This window comes from Seriola lalandi, unplaced genomic scaffold, assembly GCF_002814215.2.
Source record: "Seriola lalandi dorsalis isolate HSWRI2012SDOR001 ecotype SW California unplaced genomic scaffold, Sedor1 jcf7180002054311, whole genome shotgun sequence".
NCBI classification, from domain to species: Eukaryota; Metazoa; Chordata; class Actinopteri; order Carangiformes; family Carangidae; genus Seriola; species Seriola lalandi.
Genome location: NW_019524864.1, coordinates 381,210 through 401,022, shown reverse-complemented (window position 1 = coordinate 401,022; position 19,813 = coordinate 381,210). Strand labels below are relative to the sequence as shown.

The 19,813-nt window shown below is 42.5% G+C and overlaps 2 protein-coding genes across 2 annotated transcripts; both read right to left on the bottom strand.

The window, feature by feature from the left end:
* Positions 1-46: 46 nt before the first annotated feature.
* LOC111655219 (potassium channel subfamily K member 1-like) lies at positions 47-5,266 on the bottom strand. Its single transcript, XM_023406540.2, has 3 exons — positions 4,771-5,266; positions 2,573-2,977; positions 47-1,487 (listed from the first exon to the last, which is right to left on the bottom strand). The coding sequence occupies exons 1-3, from the start codon at positions 5,120-5,122 to the stop codon at positions 1,195-1,197; spliced, it is 1,050 nt and encodes a 349-aa protein (XP_023262308.1). The 5' UTR covers positions 5,123-5,266; the 3' UTR covers positions 47-1,194.
* Positions 5,267-6,492: 1,226 nt separating this feature from the next.
* On the bottom strand, positions 6,493-19,813 carry LOC111655230 (thrombospondin-2-like). The gene is made up of 22 exons (XM_087174074.1): positions 19,461-19,813; positions 19,264-19,329; positions 18,953-19,089; positions 18,197-18,335; positions 17,246-18,141; positions 15,500-15,593; positions 15,217-15,381; positions 14,731-14,907; positions 14,469-14,642; positions 14,056-14,186; positions 13,202-13,336; positions 12,883-13,101; positions 12,666-12,773; positions 12,386-12,545; positions 11,714-11,832; positions 11,183-11,417; positions 10,529-10,756; positions 10,290-10,420; positions 9,829-9,969; positions 9,545-9,642; positions 7,377-7,516; positions 6,493-6,887 (listed from the first exon to the last, which is right to left on the bottom strand). The coding sequence occupies exons 1-22, from the start codon at positions 19,465-19,467 to the stop codon at positions 6,880-6,882; spliced, it is 3,708 nt and encodes a 1,235-aa protein (XP_087030200.1). The 5' UTR covers positions 19,468-19,813; the 3' UTR covers positions 6,493-6,879.

Below are 19,813 nucleotides of genomic sequence, written 5' to 3'. Positions count from 1 at the left end.
TGCTTGTCATTTGAACATTTAAAAAGACACAATCAATTATATAATGTTTCATTTTGCACAATTTATTTACACATTATGCGTAAAGATGATTGGATTCCTATAAAAATTACCATGACAAAGTTCTGCTCTTGTCTCAAAACCATAAACCAGCAAAATGACAATGAAAACAGCAGTAAAATGATCTTTAGAGGACAGGTCACATCCCTCTTCCTTTCAACCAGTTTTAAGCTGTTTTGTAAGTGAAAAAAAATCACTTAAAGCATCCACCTCCATATACGGTACATTCAGTTTAGCACTTCCAGTAACAGGCATCGCTTTGACAAAATATATGGATGTTTAAAACCTCTTTGTTCTACACCATGTTCTCTCCCCCAACACTGACTTATTCTTGAACCTTAATTATATTTTTAAGTAACACTCCGGTAAGCAGCATGAGAAATAAATTCCCAGTAACATATAAATATATCTTTTGCATATAAAATGAAAGTGCTGCCCTCTAGTGGTAAAAGCACACATACTGCAGTATAATTACCACAATGAACTAAGTATGTAAACATGACATCAGGAGCTGAAGGCCAATCATCACCTGTGAGAAACCAGGAAAAAAAAATGTTCTTTCCTCCTCGTTATTTGATCTTTTGCTTGGAATTCTTTCACATAATGTAGAGTAGGAAAGGGATGGTACAACTCATTCTCCTGGTACTGCTTTATGACTTCCAAGAAGGCAAATTTCTTATGCAAATACCACCATAGATTATATAATGTGCAAAGGGGGAGTGTGAAATCCTGTAGGGCACACTGTGCTCTGAGATCTTGGCAGGAAGTGGAAACTCACTGGGTTTTCCTCCGTCTGGGGGCCTAGCCCTTCCTCTGCGTTATAGATCTAACTCTTATCTGCAGGGAACGGATTAACAGGGGAGAACAAGAAAACAACGCCATCCTGATTATCTGTGGGTGGTTCCCACTTTTACAACACATATGCGTGTTGATGTTGGCAAAGGCAGATAGTAATTACTTTTTAAGTAACTGAGTGACTCTTGAAGCTTGAGCTTCGATGTAGACATGGTCAGACTGCCTATATACTCTTATATACATATTTTGATAGAGGCCAGTGCCAGTATGTCATGAGCAGCCACATAGAGGACAAAAGTTCATAGACCAGTCCCTTAAAAACAATGTCTGGCAGACAATCTGTCATCTCAGCTTTCTGTTAGCAGCTGATCCTGATGCTGGGGTATAAGGCGGTGACTTGCTGTGTTGCCGTAGGGACGCAGCCTGCTCTGACACAGAGGGGATGACTGGTACGCCATCCGAGAGGTCAGTCAGCTGGTCACTCATGTGTTCCCGGTCAATGATGTTGGTGGTCTCTGAGTCCAGCTCCCGAACGTTTTCTTCGTAGAACCTCTGTCTGAGGCGTCTCATCTGGGGAAGCTCACAGCACGTCTCCAGCACCACAAGGACACACACCAATCCCAGCAGCAAGTAGACTGAGAATGCAAACACACACAATGGTAGCATGAAGGAACAAAGTCCAATACATTGTGACTAATAAGATCATACGAAGGTTTGGTCTATAAATAATGGGTGTAGTAGCTAACAGTCAAGGCTTTGTTGAACCTTGTCAATCAGATTAAACAGCATGGTAAATGGTGAAAAACAGACTGAACTTGTAATATGAATGAAAAAGTGTACTGTAATTTTTTTTAATGATTTTTATGTTTAAATCTCAGTTAAAGGATCACGTGGTTCCCAGTATGGGGTTAAGAAAACCAATATTTCAGAGCTATGTTTATGTTTTTTGTTTTTTCTTAACCTGGCGTAACCTCAAGTTTTACTAAATTTTGGGGTCATTTCAATTTATAGCCAAGCTAGAAGCATATTTCCAGGATATTGGGGGATCGGTCCACTACTTCGGCCCTGACTGAAATAGCTCAACAACTGTTGGATGCATTGCCAGGAAGTTTTGTGCAGACATTCATGGCCACTAGAGGACAATTCCTGATGATTTTTCCTCCAGCGCCATCATCAGGTCAAAATTCCAATTAATCCAATACTGCTGCTACTGGTGCTAAACTATGATGGCTTACATGGTAAACAATACCTGATAAACATCAACATGTTAGCAGTCATTGTGAGCACATTAACATGTTGATGTTAGCATTTAGCTCAAAGCTCCACTGTACAGTCACACAGAGGTGCTAGCATGACTGTGGACTCTTATACTTGTTGCTTTTCTTTGTGAAATACTGAATAATGTTCACCTCTCCAGGGATTTAAGATCATTCAGTTGAAACACGACAAAGGAAAATCCCTTTTTGGTTGAACTGCTCACAACTCATAGACTTATGCTAAGTGAGACAATGAGACACAAGTGAACAATGCTTTGCTTTGAGGGGTGACAATCCAGCAAGATTGGAAACCACTGTTCTACAGAATGAGACAATTCACCAATGCTCAGTATCATGAAACCTTTTCTAATCCAGTGGGTACAATCAAAAATTCCTTTTGTCCTTCATTCAAATAAAAGGGTTCCACCTGACAGCAGTGGCAATATCTTCAGCTACCTACTCACTTGTAATGGTCAGCCTGTAGAGCTGTGAATGTGGGTTGGCCTCTTTACTGTGGGTCTCTCCAGGGACATAATCCCCGAGGCCAATGGTTGTCAGAGAGATGAAACAGAAATACAGCGACTCCAGAAAGTTCCAGTCCTTCTCCAGGTTGACAAAGACCAACGCAGGGATGATGAGGAGCAGCAGGGTCATGAAGATGGTGAGGCAGGTGGCATGGATGGCGGCTAGCTTCGATCTAGACATGGCCCATCGACGGTGGAAGTAGGACACTGGACGTTGAGTCACCAGGACCATGATCCTCTGCACCACAGCAGAGAGGAAGAAGAGGGTAACAGGAATGCCGAAGAGGGAGTAAAAGATACAGAAGGCCTTCCCTTCATCTGAGAGAGGAACAGTGTGGCCATAGCCTGAAAACACAAACAAATATGCAACACAACCTTAATTATAGCGATATAATTAGAGGTGGGATTCCAGCAGGAGCCACTTAGGCTCTGTGAAGCTTCACACATAACAATAATTAGAGAGGAGGAAGGAAAAGAATGACAGAGGCTCATTCAACAGCTGATTGTCTTCTTGGAAAGCTCTATCCAAGACTAACTATAAATAAATGAGTGAGCAGAATAAATAAGTGAATTATTCATTGAGTTTTAATGTTAAAATGTTTTTTTAAGTAACCCTCTTTATAAATTACATGGATGTATGTTAACACTACAGGGGGCTGGAGGGCTGGTGGGTTCTCTGTGGACTAGCAGAACTAACAAATAAACAACCACATGTGTTAATGGAGATTCAGGGTTGTGAATTCTCATTAAAACCCCTAATAATTCCCCAGCAACATTTCCAAACCTTTTTCTATTTACTGAGTAAGAGGCGGTGGTGCAACAGCTAAAGCCTGACAAGATATTCCTGTGACGACTTCTAAATAAATCAACGACTGCTTTTCATGATGGAAAGTACAAGCACAGTAACACAATACTACCACTTTCTAATATGTCACTGTATACAGGGTTTGTAAGTTGTAACTAATGAATTTATTAATGGTCAACAAATAATTTACTAATTCTGTATAAGGCAACTATGAGTCGTTAATAAGAAAAGGTTTTGGATTTTCATCCTCCATCTCTACACTTGTCATTTTAGCTCTTTAAAGGATACTTTAAGGGATACTTCATTATTGGAAACTGTTCTTTCTTGCTAACGACAGTGATAAGGGACAAAATCCACAGTCCTTGCTTCAATGCAAAAATGTGTTACAAAAGTTTATCAGAAGCTAATATGGTGCTTCAGCAGCCTGTTAGACAAATTAAGGATGTATCTTCCAAAGTTGCAAACGTTTTAGTACAAAGTTCCCTCTTGTTGTTTGTTTTTTCACTGCAGCTCAACAGGAGAACATTGTTGCAAATAGGGAACAGCCTATTGAAAAGACAGGCGTCCACTTGATTTGACTGACTCAGCCTTATATTAGATAAAGTTTCAGTTAAACTTCTGACAGCATTTCTGCACAAAAGGAGGACTGTGCATTTTGTCCCCCATTGCTTCCATCCAAAACACCCGAGGCAGGGATCTTTTAATGGTCAGTATGAGCAGGAGGAATTATTACAGTAAGCAAAAACTGCAATAATGTTCATATTGGCACCTGACTATTGTTTTTATGCAGGCTTAAAAACTGTCTTTTAATTCACTGAGAAGGCAGACGAGAATCAGTGAGAATCCCAGAAGCATCTATTCATGGATTAACAACATTCATAACTTTATTATTAGCAAATATATAAGGATAAAGAGCAGCCAGGTTTATATCACAACCTAACCCAACCCACAAATTGTTCTGATTAATGACTTATGGGTAACTGATCTATTAAGTATTAGTAAATGATTATTAAATCCATCAACTCAGAAATGTCTTTTACTTATTGTTACTTCACTTGAATGTTTGACCTTCACATCCATCTGCTTAAGAGGAAAGTGCTCAACTTATATTCAAGTTTAGGACAGTATATGGATATAGATGCACATATGACTAGTTTAGAGATAATAGTGATCCAATATGCAAATTACAGCACTCCAGTGCACATACAGGTGAACTTTTCAGTGAAGCAGGAGACATATTTTGTCCTGTAGTTAAACTTTTCAAATGAAAAATGCATTTCATATTTCCTTTATGACAGTTTCAGTGTTTTAACACCTGTGTCCCGGGCCTCACCTGTCGTAGTCAGCACGGTGCTGGTGAAGAACAAGGAGGACACGAAGTCCCAGTTGCGGTCGGTGTCGTTACCCAGCACCGACACGCCATAGTTGCTGGCCTCCAGCGCGCGAGCCAGGAGCTCCACTAGGCGCGCGTCGGACACACAGGTGTTGTTGTTGAGGAAGTCCTGCCGGGCCGCCTTCAGCTCCTGCCGGAGGTCGTGCTCGTAAGGCAGCTCGATGGCGGAGAAGATCCCGGCGCCGATGATGAGGTAAAGGATGTAACCGACAACCAACAGGGCGAAATTCAGCGCTGAATAGTGTCGCTCCATGAACCGCGCGCACCAGCCGTCAGTACATCTGCGCACCATCCCTCCTGTTTCCACAGATGAAACACACCTGGTTTCCCAATTAATTACACTCTACCACCTTTTACTAACTTCAGAGAAGCCCTTGTTTTAGGTCACGACTTCTATCCTCTATACCCGGTGGAGGGACTGCTCTTCCTCATTCTTCACATCTCATTGGAACCGACTAGTGACGTCAGTCATTCACCGCGCCAGGTAGAGAGAGAGAGAGAGAGAGAGAGACCGAGAGAGAGAGAGAGAGAGTGTGTGTCTGTGTGTGTGTGTGTGTGTGTGTGTGCGTGCGTGCGTGCGTGTGTGTGTGTGTATCGTTGTGCCTTGCTGCACTTCCCACTCCAACCGGTTGAACAGGTTTTGTGTTTTGAATCATTACAAAGGATTTATTTTCCATGAGACACAAGGTCAGGTTTATTTGGAGACACAGATTTATTTCTGTAAAAACTTTGAAATAATAATGTCAAGAAAAAAGATTAAGTAAGATTAAGTAAGTAAATGATAAGCTACAGAAAAATAAAACCACTTAAAACAAAAAGTAAAAAACATGGCTTTAATTGTTTCTAAGGAATGTTGGCTACATATTTCTCTCTATAAAGGAAATCTTTTTTTGTTGTTTATATTTGTTTTTTGCAGGATGTTTAATCGTTGATCTAGTATATTATGTTTGGTGATAACTAATTCAATTCTTATTAACCTTGGCTATTGGTAAAAGTAACTAACTATATTTACTCAAGTAGGCTACTGCACTTGTGTATTTGAGGTAGGCTGCTTGGACTTTACTTGAATGTTATAAAATATGCTGCTATGGTATAGATTAAACATCCCATCCTGATTAATCTGCTGTCGCACAGGGAAAATATTTTGTGATAAATGGATTTTGCAGTCGTGCAGTAAAATCTTGTGACCGTGAGTCCAATGATCCAGGTCATGTTAATGTTGGACATCAACATAAACAGTTTATATCTCTCTGCAGTGTGATTAATCATACTTAAAACATTGTTAAATCTTTCCACCATCATACAGGACCTTCTTACCACATTTGTATGTTTCCTAACATCCTATGAAATAGTTCAAATGAGCCCCACCTTGACCAACTACTGACAGTTATTCTGTATAATGAGATAGTACGTTTATTGAATAATATTTTGAATGCAGGGTTACAAATTGTTATTGAGTATTTTTATTTTTTTTATTCCTGTATAAATAAATTATTTGAAGACTTCTTCCACCACTGGCTTTTGCAACCTCAAATAACCTTTGTCTGCTAAATCATTTGTAAATATCACTTGTACCACTTGAAGGCGCTGGAGACCACGTTTCCACAGGCGTATGTGAACTGCACTGGCGTCATCAGAAGAGAAACAAAAAAAAGAAACAACTGGGGAAAAAAAGTCTTTTATTGATAAGTTACCACCAGAAATCTTCTCCACTGACTCCATCGTCTGTTCATCCTAATATCTCTTCCTTTTATATTTGGTAGCTGGCAATAAATAATTATTTACAACCAATAGGAAAGCCCAAATGAAAAGCAATAAGAAGTTACTGTCAGATGCTGTCAGAGTCCTGCAGTAACATACAGCAAATGAGATCAATACTGTTGCACGAAAAGCTGATAGATAGATGATGGTCAGTAATTGATAGTCTTGGCTGGATAAATGCCTGGATCTGGTGCATCCTCTCTCCCTCTCAATTGTATTAAGATCTTCCGGAATAAATGTGCATCCCTGGTGGGTTGATGTAGAGCTTCCTGAATGTGCCGGCAAATTTCAGTTATCTGTGGAAAAAAATCAAGAAAATCAGATTACAGATATGGTCATCAGAGAGACACGTGTCATGAGAGGAATGGATTTGCAAATGCTGAAGATATACTTGTTCTTGACTTGTGAATTTCCATTTTATGCTATTTTATATTTCTACCCCATTGCAGTTCAGAGGTACATATTATACTACTACTAACATTTTAAATAAAAAAGAAACATAACATGACATAAAAACATAAATTGAGCTTATAAAATACAGCTTTAGTGGCTTTGGCTTCTCTTGGTTGCATCAGAATTAACAATCTATTATCTAATAATACATCAGTCACAGGTCAATTTTGTGCATAATAAATACTTTTATTATGCATCATGCATAGGTATTGGATTGCAAATGGTGTAAATGCTTTTACAAAGAACGGAGAAGAGGATTTAAGTAAAGGATCTAAGTGCTGCCTCCACCTATGATCGGTAGCCAGGACAAAAGTTTTGACAGGATGTCTCACCTCTGCACTCATATCTGAGGTCTGAGAAGAGGACGTGTTCCTGAGAGAAGACAAACAATCCCAGTCTGCCTCCAGCCAGGGTGTGGTCGTACACCGCCCCCGAGTCGGACAAAATGTCCCTGCCCTCATACACCACCACCCTGCGAAAAGGAACACAGCAATACAATACTAATCAATGGAAGCCATTTATATTTGTCTATAGATACAGTCCAGCTATAACTTCATTCATTCATTCAAATGCTGTACCTCCAGTCTGAGGTATTCCACTCCACTACATTTACCCAACAACTACAGAAAACAGCTGAATCACTGTCACCTGAGGCAGCTGCAACATTAAAATGCATTGTGGGTATCTGTGTTCTTGTTTGCCAGAAATACTTATTTTTACTGAAGTAACATTTTGAATGGACTTTTACTCCTTATGTATATTATACAAAGTGGTATTGCTACTTTTGCTCAAAAAAAGGTATCTGAGTCCTTCTTTCATCACTAATGGCAATGAGCACTGCAATTCTGTGTGCGTTCTTTCCAGTTCCCATTCTTAACGCGTATTCCAGGGGATGATATTGAGGACATGACGTCAAATGGGGAGATATTTAAAGCAGTTACAATGGAACTTTGTAACAGCCATAAAAAAAATGAAAAAAAAATCAATGTGTGTCCGTCCTTCACAATCAAAGAGCAGGGGCTTCTTTTCAGGCTCACATTCAATAAGTGTGCAGCTGTACAGTCATCCTACACAACAATCGTTCTGTACCCACAGTGCAGCATAGCCAATGCTTCAAAGATAGCCTTCTATAAAACTATTTAAACAACTGGGCTACGCTCATAACAGCCTTGTTCTCATTCACCTCTCTTTTTCTCGGCTTGAAAACATCGCTTTAGTACTGATGTGATTCTCTCCATCTGCACATAAACACAAAAGCACAAGCACAAAGCACAGAAAAAACTCATTGCCTGGAGGTTTTTTTTTTTTTTTTGAAATTCCATTAGTGAGAAGTACTAAGTAGAAGTAGATGTGGCAGGTTGAGGAGAACTGGGTACAACAAAGAAAGTGAATTACACTGTTATCATAAAATAACTCGTGGAGATTGATGATATCCTCGAGTGTAAGAACATCTGAGAGTGAATTATTCCTTCAAGGGCGACTCTGAATGTGATTTCCACAGATTTAAGAAGTTATTCAGCAGATTGTTGTTCCACTAAAACCTACATGAACTGAGCTGATACTGACTGAGTCCAAAATGTGCGATTTAAAGGAACATACCAGTGTTTTTTGCATATTTTTGCCCATTTTGCAAAAATTGAAATCTGTTTTACAGGGATGCTAGTGGTTTTTAGGTGTGCTTTAGTGTTTGAGAGTTTTGAATTTTCAGCTATTTGCTTTCATTCACTTCATTAGATTATGAAAATCCACTCGCAGACATTTGCAGTGGTTGGTCCGCACAAAGCAGCTTGCCTGTTTGTAGTGTTATTGAAGTAATATAATTTCACGTTAGTGGTTGCGAAGACAGATTGATCTGACTATGTTTTTTCACAAAAATAGATACAGACATGATTCTCACTCATCTCAAGTAAATATTAAATTCCTACAAGATGATTTTAATAGAACACAGAAATGGATGGGAAATAGTGTCTGCTTGAGTGTCTGCTATTTGTCACATGTAGTAAATTGGCTAAAACATTGGCATGGTCCTTTAAAGGCCAAGCCAATAATATCAAATACTTTAACTGTAAATTGAAAGTTAAAAGGTTACTGCTAATGTGGAGGTATTTCCACTAGGAAAGATCTGTTGGTCCCCGGAGGAAGCCCACAAGAGTTCAACAGCTCGAATGTTGGTCGAATTCCACGATCGTAATCCAGCTGTGGTTTATGACAAGCTCAGGCTCCAAAGAGGAAAACTAATCGAGCAACGAACAGTTCATACATGTACAGATTCACATATCAGCTGACTTGTTTATGACCATCCTTGTAGAAATAACCGTGACTATATTTAAGAGAGCAATATCTCCAGTTAAAAGAGAGAAAACACAGATGGAAAGAGCAATTTCCTCACATAAGCTGGATATTCTGGATTCTGTCTCATTCAGGACTCTTGCTGATCATCCAGTGATAAAAATGACACCTTATATGATGAAGCTATTTTATGTGATGACTGTGTTTGTACCTGATAAACCCAGTTTTGGGTCTGTGGATAAGGTGCATGCGGTAGGCGGTGAAGTCCTTCCAGCCAATTTTATTGGGGTCATGCCACAAAGTTCTGACCTGAAATAGACACATGAAAAAGTCAGTAGGGACAAGAATATTATACTTTAGTATCTGATGTATACTGTATCAGTCTAACACAGAAGAGTCTGTCCAAGGTCATTCTTAGAGAAGGTTTGTCTGTTCAAAAAAGAACTTTAGTGTTTTATGACAAGCAGAATATACTGTGAAAAGACTGGTTCGTGCCTGGTTTCTGGTATTTCCGGTGTGCCAGAGGGCGTTTCGTAGATACTGCCCTGGTCCTGTGGTGGAGTTGACCAGTTTGATGGAGACTCCCGCTGTGCCAAAAGCTTTGGATGGCCTTTTCTCCCAGTAAGCCTGAGACACCTGAGAGAAAGAACATGGAGGATGAAAGAGTGTGAAGGTTGAGTTGACGTATGTGAGGACTGTCGCTGTGCACAAAAAGATGAGCTTGAAAAGTCAGGTCTCTCCTTTTCTGTTATGCACTTTTCCATTTCTGTGAGTGAGAACTCTAATGTACAAACTGTAAGAAATGCAAAGGAGAGTTCGGTCAAGGAGATATTTGAAGCTGAAATACCTTTTGATTCCAACCTTAAATTAAAGGTTTTAAAGGTCCATTTCAAAGGAAACGTCTGCTGCCACTGAATTGAAGCCAATAATAGTAATCATCAGTGTTAAAGTCTCACCTGTTTCCACATGACAACATAGAAGCGCTGGGTGGACTGGTAGGCGAACACAATTCCCGCGTAGTCGTCATCTCGGTTGGTGTTCACGTAAAAGGTCACACTGAAGTCTACGGCACTGAACTTGTCGTATCCTGTTCAAACCGAGGGGACATTTGTTTTTGTTTTTTTAGACTCCAACAACAATTTTCTCTATACTTGGAATGGGGTTTTGATTTTTCTGGAGTCATGACCCATCTGACCTAAAGCGATGCCTGGGTCCGAGTTGGCCGTCTGCAGCAGCTCTCTACCCTGGCTGCGGATCACCCAGAGGGGGTCAGACTGTGTTGTGCCTTGTGGGTCCAGCAAAACAACCTGAAACTTCCTGAAGTCTGTAGACCCAATATCCTGGTTCAGTGGACAGGGATCTAGTGCATCTGGAATACTGTCGTTGTCAAAGTCATCAAAACATGCTTCCCCACTGCCATCACCTGCGAGAGAGGTATAGAGACATTGAGTGTAACGATGCGACTTTCTATGATTTTCTGCCAAGAAGGGAACAAAAAGGACTGGATCGGAAACATACAAATGTGGTAAGAAGGTCCTGTATGATGGTGGATAGATTTAACAATGTTTTAAGTATGATTAATCACACTGCAGAGAGCTATAAACTGTTTATGTTGATGTCCAACATTAACATGACCTGGATCATTGGACTCGCGGTCACAAGATTTTACTGCACGACTGCAAAATCCATTTATCACAAAATATTTTCCCTGTGCGACAGCAGATTAATCAGCGTTTGTTCACATCTGTATGATGATATCAGAGCTGTTCTCACATCTGCTGAGGGAGTGTCCGCAGATTAGGCTTGTTTTGGATTTTAAGACCTACTGTGCCATTGCAACAGCACTGACCGTCAGAGTCCAGCTGGTCCCTGTTGGGCACCAGTCTGCAGTTGTCCCGGTCGTCAGGGATACCGTCGTTGTCATCGTCGTGGTCACAGGCGTCCCCCCTCCCGTCGTTATCATGGTCGGCCTGGTTGCTATTGGGGATGTAGGGACAGTTGTCTAGAGAGTTTTGGTGGCCGTCCTCATCGATGTCGTCATTGTCGTCACACATGTCCCCGACCAGGTCACTGTCAGAGTCAAGCTGCAAACACACACACACATGCATGTAATATACTGTATATGTTTAAATTAGAGTTAAATCACAAGACTCCATGATTAGTTTTCCATTAGCCACTCCCCGCATAGACTTCCAAGATTTACTGCCACTAATAAATTGTTAGGACAGTTTTGTTGGATCCCGCTGGTTAAATGTGGATCCCAGACCAGATGTTCTGTGAGGCAACACAACCACATTAACTGTAGTTTTGTCAGTACATAAGTCAATACATGTGATCTTTTGAGCATTGTGTGTTTTTATTTGTGTGTGTTTTCAGGAACCTGCAGTGGGTTGTGTAGAAGGGGACAGTTGTCACACTGGTCTCCGACACCATCCATATCTGTGTCCCTCTGGTCAGTGTTGTAGACTAAGGGACAGTTGTCACGATCATTCAGAACCTCTGGAGAAAGAGGGACACACACACACACGCACACACACACACACACACACACACACGCAGACAGAGACATCGGATATAATACGTTTCTTGTGGCTTTTACTCTTTTGATACATAAAAACAAGCCCCAGCAACCAATCAATACTGTGTTTGGGGAAATGTAATTAAATCCATATTACATCCACTTTTTCTCAGTAAATTATGGTAGCATTTTATAATACAGCTCACAATTTACAGTATTGGCGAGGTTTGTTGTATGAATCAGGTGCCAATACAACGCTGACCGGTTCCAGTGATCCTTAAATGCAGATACACTGGAAGAAAACAAGACTACGGGGAACAAGGGAGTAACAAATGGGCATCTTAGAGGAAAGGAGAAATAAATTACACCATAAATCCTTTTGTAAATACGGGGCAGCTAATGGGTACAGTACTGGGTAAGAGTGTTTAAATTTGGGGAAAATCCTGTTTACAACCGTGTTCTTATTGTGCAATTAAAGAAGAGGGAGGAGAGAACAAAGCATTGGATAAGTATCCATAAGTAAGTAGCTCCTACCATCTCCATCCATGTCAATGCTACAGGCGTCTCCCTCTCCGTTGTCATCAGTGTCTGTCTGCAGTGGGTTGCTCTCAAACGGACAGTTGTCACATCGGTCCCCGACCCCGTCTCTGTCCGAGTCATACTGCCGGGGGTTGTACACCAGAGGGCAATTGTCCTACACCAAACAGCCCCATTCAGACACGAATATACATACACATACACAAACAGAGGATGTGAATATACACCTGTTTGTCAGACACGGTATTCTCAAAGTTACTCTCGATCACGATCCCACCCTCTCATCTATGATGTCATCATTGTCGTCATCAGGATCGCAGGCGTCTCCCAGTCCGTCCCTGTCCAGGTCTTCCTGTCCAGAGTTTGGTATCGTGGGGCAATTATCCTGCAGCCAATCACAGCTCATTTTAGTGGAACCACATCCAACCAGAACACAGCTGCAGATAATCAGATTAAAATTCTTTACTTCAGTTTCAGTGTTGTCATTTTTTTACCTTTTGACAGTGATAGGTCGCATTTTGCTTGCAGGTCAATTTGTAGTTGGGCCAGCCGTCTAGATCTGAGTCGTCACCACACAAAAAGCCATCACCCGCAAACCCAACAGCACACACACACTTGAACAAGACCTCAGATGCTAGGCCCAGGTATATACATTCAGCATACTTGTGGCAGGTGTGTGTGTTGTCTTTGCAAGGATTGTATGGTTCGCACACCTGCAACAAAAGCAAAGCATTTGAGAATACAAAAGTGGATCATGATGAAAGTAGTTGGTACAAAAAAAGACATGTAAGGCTGGAAGAGTAAAACACATGCCTGCTTGGTTTCCTGGGCTGCCTGCAGTCCAAGGCCATATGGCTGTGTGCCTTTGTAGCGATGAGGACAGGGCAGACAGTAGTACCCAGGGTCTGTGTTTACACACTCTGTAAAACACACACCCTCCACTTCACACTGAAGAGAGAGGGATTAACCGTGTTCAGCATATCAAACATGAACTTTTTGTACAACTGTGTTATGTCTTGCCAGGATCTGACGACAGAATATTTATGTTTTTTGAGATGGTCACTGTGTCAGATCAGCTGATCAGGGACTTGAGTTATGGACTAGAGGTTAAACTCTGACCAATCATATATCATTTGGGTCTTTCAAAACTTGCATGAAGTGCAAAGGTGATCAGGCAGGACCAAAGACATTAGGATTCATCCTCTTGGGGCCATGAATAGCACTATAAACTTTCATGACAATCTATCCAATAGTTGTTGGGGCATTTTGCTAAAAACCAGAGACATCAACTGCATGGTGGTATTACAGGAAAAATCAGGGATCTTCAAAGTCTTTAGCGCTCATCCTCTGGGCACCATGAATGTCCTTAAAAAAATTTATGATAATCCATCCAATAGCTGTTGACATATTTCAGTCTCAAACACTGGGGTTGACTGCCTGCCCTATTGACAGACTGACTTTGATATCCCCAGAAAAATTCTGACAAGCTAGTTTTTATGTCAGAGCCTCTCAAGGCGTTGAACTTGTTGTCTTCCATTATAAAATGCAATAATAATTCAGGAATTTTTTGTTTCTAAAGCCCCACATCTGTAGTCTGATCCTGTGCCTGCCCTCATGATAGACTGTCACTTCCCAGTTTTAACTAACATGAGATATGTAGTTATTACCTCATTCTCGTCGTCGCATTGAGTGCCATTGCCATGTAAACCCAACGGACAGTGTCCACATTCCCATGATCCATCGCTATATGATGTGCACTGCACCCCAGGAAAACATGGATTTGACAGCAAACACGTGTCTGAAAACACAGAGCCACAAAGCAAATAATCCAAGATTGGGTCAATGGAAATTCATATTTGAATCATTCACTCTGTCCTAAGCCTCAATAATTGAATAAAGGGAGAATAAACACTGTAGGATATTGTTTTTAATCCTCTATTGTTTGTAAATATGTTTCCTCCAACAAAAAAGGATTAGGTTTGTCCATGGATGTGAAGCTTAGCCTACTTATAGAACAATATCTGCTTACACAAATAAGATATACCTTTTCCCTGAGGTTTGTGGACATGGTTAAGTTTACCTATGGGACATGGTTGTTTGTTACAAGCTTCATAGTCTACGGCGTCTCCAGCACAACGCTTCCCACCATTCTGGGGGACAGGGTTTATGCACTCTCTCTGGCGACTTGAAAGGCCTCCTCCACAAGACTCTGAGCACAGCGACCATTCATTCCAGGACGTCCAGCCTCCAGCAACTACAGACAAACATATGGTGTTATTTACCTGTAAGGCAGCAAAGTACTACAGTACACTTCATGTGTGCATATGTACTCCCATACTCACTGGGGCAGAGTGTGTTGTTGCAAGCTTGTGTTTCCCTGGCGCTGCCCGAGCACCCCTTTCCACCCTTATGTGGTGGAGGGTTGTTGCACAGACGTACTCGTGTGATGTGTCCCTCTCCACATGTGGTTGTACACGCAGACCAAGGAGACCACAGGCCCCAGTTCCCATCTGCACGCGCTACACATAAAACATGCACATAAATAAAAGTGCATAAAAACAATGTTTTTTGTGTGTGGGAATGTGTTTGAGTAGAATTCAACACAGACCATCACCACAGCTCCACACTGTGTGCACATTTATAGAACCAAAACAACATGTTTCCAATTATGACGGCAATGTCCAAAATCCTTTCGCCTGAAGTTCCATATGTTTGCTCTTTGAGGAATATTCTCTTATTTCCTTTGGATAGGTTCGTGTTCAATCAATCACAGAAAATAAATGAATTCAAGACATGTGATGGATCAGATGTGCAGAGTGATGTCCTACCCTTGCGCTCACACTTCATCAACATGCAGCTGCGGGTTTGAAGTGACGGGCCAGCACAGGCCGGCATGATGCCGTTGCATGATCGGCCCCTTTGCTGCCCTCCTCGTCCACAGGTGACGGAACAGTGGGTCCACTCAGACCATGGGGACCAGCCGTCTCCGTTATCTTTGTGCACAAAGACACACACACACACACACAAACACTGTTAGTATACTTCTATCACATTGTGGGATCTGAGCATGTTTTCAACAGTATATCATAGATGACAGCAAATCAGACTTACTGAGACAGACAGGGCAGCACTTTCCATCAATGAAGGATGGATTGAGGCAGGACACAGGGGGGCAAGACACCTGCTGACACACCACCTTTCCATCCTTAACAAGGTAATGGAGAGACATACCAGTGTTCATATTGTAAGGATATTATTAGTCATACCATGTTATTTGAGCCAGATGCTTCTGCTAGATGCCAGTCCTTGCAGAGGAACGGTATGCTGTCATGACTCAAAACTAATGATATTTTATAAGGAGAAACAGACTCGGAGAGGTCGATGAAGCAAGCATAAAATATAGATAGATGCTAACAAAGGCAGCTCTGGAAATAAATGAAACCACATTGGATACAAAGTCAAACTTCCCCAACTGGTAAATACATTTCAAAGCATTAGTTTGACATTTGGGGGAAATATGTTTATTCGCTTTCTTGTCGAGAGTTAGAAAAGATTGATCCCGCTCTCGTGTCTCTGTCAAATGTGAAGCTACAGCCAAGAGACCGTTAGCTTAGCATAAAAACTAGAAGCGGGGGGAAACAGATAGCCCGGCTCTGTCCAAGGGAAGTCACTGCTCTCGGCCAAGAAATTGTTTGGCTCTTCACGTCCCATAAAACCACAAGTTACCTTTCAAGGTTTTTGTCAAAACAAACAAGATATAAAAAGAGCTTTAGCTTTTTTTTTTTGGACAATCTAGCAGTCTCCCCATGATTTTAGCCTTTATGTTAAGTTAAGCTAGCCATCTCTTGACCACCTCTAAGTCTCATGCACATTAAAGAAGGTGTGCCAGACTATTTCTTGGCTGGTGGCAGTGAATTCCTGGATTTGGTGGATTGTTTTTACTTAAGAACTAAAGCCAGGCCAGCTGTTTCCTGCTGTTTCCAGGCTTTATGCTACGAATTAGAAGGACTCAAACGCCTGACTTAGAGATACCACTAAAAAGTTCAAAACAGGTCACCTTTATTAACAGGTTGGTAAGGCTGGAAGACTACGGATGGGATGGAACAAGAGACACTCTGGCAGAGTGTAGGTGAAAGTGGACTGGTATATACATGTATACTGAGAAGTAAATGGGGAATGAAGATGGGGAAAGGCTGGGGTTACTGCAGGGCATGTGTGAGTGGCAGGATCTGAAATGACAAGTGAGTTAGTGATTCTTGGCAAAGGCAGGCAGAGAATGAATGAATAACTGAATGAACTGTGACACTTAGATTCATATTCAACAGGCAGATATATGACTGGCACCAGTCTTCTCATCTAACTCTCGGCAAAAAAGCAAATATGCGCATTCCCCCAAATTTCTTTAATCAATTTCTTTAGGGTTATTGGCTACATGAGAGACGTGGACCTGAGACTTTGAATTCTGACTCTTTTATTGTTCCAAGATTTTACCAGGTCAAAACTTAAGACTTAAATGTTATGGTGTTCAAGTCTCAATTCAAGTATTTAATCAAGTCTTTAGAAAATCAAATATTAAGTTATTCAGGTCTTACACCAATCATGTCAGAGTCAAGAGACTTCATGTATATAAATGATTAAAATTAAGTGACAAAAATGAGGACTTTGACTGTTGCGAGATGTGAAATCAAAATGTAGAATTGACTTGGACTTCCCGTCAAAGCTCAGGGCGACACATAAAGTTAAATAATGTTAAGGCCTGCTGTCTATCTATGACAGATCTTCCGTTCAATCACGGAGCTCTCCCTGGGAACACCTCACTACTAAGTTGTAGTTACATGAGATTTGTTCAACACAAACCTGGCAATTACAGGAGGTGCAGCTGTCAACCTCCCAATCCTCCCCGTGCTCGTATATTCGTCCGTCTTGCACACACCAGACCTCCTCATCTCTGTCTCTGTCAAGATCATTGTAGTCAGCGCCGTCGCCGCCGCTGCCGCCGCTGCTGCTGTTGCTGCCGCCACCGCTGCCGCCACCGCTGCTGCCACTGCCGCCACCTGCTGCTGCCACTTCCACTGCCGCCACTGCCACCGCCACCGCTGCTGCCACCGCCACTGCCGCCACTGCCGCCACTGCCACCGCCACCGCTGCTGCCACCGCCACTGCTGCTGCCACTGCCACTGCCGCCACTGCCGCCACTGCCACCGCCACCGCTGCTGCCACCGCCACTGCTGCTGCCACTGCCACTGCCGCCACTGCCGCCACTGCCACCGCCACCGCTGCTGCCACCGCCACTGCTGCTGCCACTGCCACTGCCGTCACTGCCGCCCCTGTTGCTGCCACTGCCGCCACCGCTGCTGCCGCGGCCGCCGCTGCCACCGCCGCCACTGCTGCTGCCGATGCCACCACTGCCGCCAATGCTGCCACCACCACCACCACCTCCATCACCAATACCATTACCACTCCCACTTCCACCACCTCCACTGCCACCACCTCGACCACCACTGGCACCACCACCTCGACCGCCACCACCACTGGCACCACCACCTCGACCACCACTGGCACCACCACCTCGACCGCCACCACCACTGCCACCACCTCCACTGCCATCACCTTGACCACCACTGGCACCACCACCTCGACCGCCACCACCACCACCTCCACCACCTCCACTGCCATCACCTTGACCACCACTGCCACCACCACCTCGACCGCCACCACCACCACTGCCACCACCTCCACTGCCACCACCTCCACTGCCACCACCTCCTCCACCACCGCCACCACCTCCATCACCACCACCAATACCACCACCACCACCACCACCTCCACCGCCACCACCTCGACCACCACCACTACCACCTCTGCTTCTGCTTCTGCCGATGCTGTTAATACTGCTGCTGTTGCTCAGCTCAGCCAAAGTGATCCGCATCTCTTCATTTTCTCTTGACTGAGAACACAAAAACATACATGTAGCATTTTCAAAATATTAAAATAATATTTTTTTCTATTTATATGTATAACATCAAGATTTACCCAGTATTCATACACAGGGGCCTGCTGTGTTAGGCTCGAACGATGGTGAGATGATTAGTGGCCAACATTTGAACACTGATGACATTTTTTCTTTTTCCAAAACTACCAGGACATTTACCACAAACCACAGCGCTTCCTGAAAAAAATAAAGGTTGTTGCTGCTTGTTCCATTTGTACTGGAAGACGGACTACTCAATGTTGGGTTTGTCGCACAAATTTCCCACAAAACTCAACCCTGTCACATACAATGTAAAGTGCACTGAAAAGGCTGGTAGTATTCTTAAAAATTATCTCAAATAGTTCCGAATAATCATGAAAATTTACAACTTTCCACTGATGTTAAAACGTTACAATAACACCTTTAACTTTTTCATCTCAAAACACATGAAAAAACATATGTTTCAACTTTATTATGTTCCAAAATTCTCTCTTTTTCTTCTTTTAAAATCCAATTTCTTGCCTGTGCCATATCAAAATAAATACAGCTTTAACAAACATGCAGATACATGTGCATTTATTTGTGCAACTTACTACTCTCTCCAGGTCTTCAAGCAGGTTGCTGGTCACAATACGCAGGCCCTGGATCTCAGTGAGCAAAATCACCAGCTCCTCACATGGATGACGACAGACTTCTGACGACACATTGTCAACCTTTGCACCACCCACACCTGCAGAGGAGGCACAAGTGTGTGTGTGTGTGTGTGTGGTCTGTGCTAGATTTTAAACTTGAGTATACATTAATGATTGTAGAGCGAGGGACGGAGAAGGTGTATTTGTGCATAAATCTGAATGAAGGTAGACGGTGTGTGAGCATATGCACATGTGAGAGCAGTGTGTGGTACCTGCACACACAGCTGCTGCATAGAGGCATATAAAAAGCCAGGGGGAACCTCTCAGCGGACTCATTCCTGTTCACACATAAATCACATATGAAGTCATCATGAAATATAACAACCATACTGCTGCTACACTAGCGCGCAATACAAGCAGTGCTGCTGCCGGGGAGATAGAAGAAGAAGGAGATAAAGAGGGAATTAACCTTGCATACCTGCGTTCTCCTCGCAGCTCTGCCTTTCTTCACGATTAGAAACCACAGCTGGTAGGCTCGTCCCTGCTGCAGCTCCACAGGGGCAGTGATGGAATGTCTGTCTCCTTACCGCCTTCCTTATTTCCTTGTCTCCTTGTTTCCTTCTCACCTTGGCATCCGCACCGGGGGATCACCAGCGCAGCTTCCACGGCAAATTTGTCGTTGCTGCATCCAAAAGAAACAGGGAAGAGGTTTGGTGAGAAAGGAGTCTGAGTGAAGAACATGCGGACAGCTCTGTTAGTTCTGTAGAAACTTCTAATGTGGTTGTGTATTTGTTTGAGAGTGTGTGTCTGGATGTGTGTGCG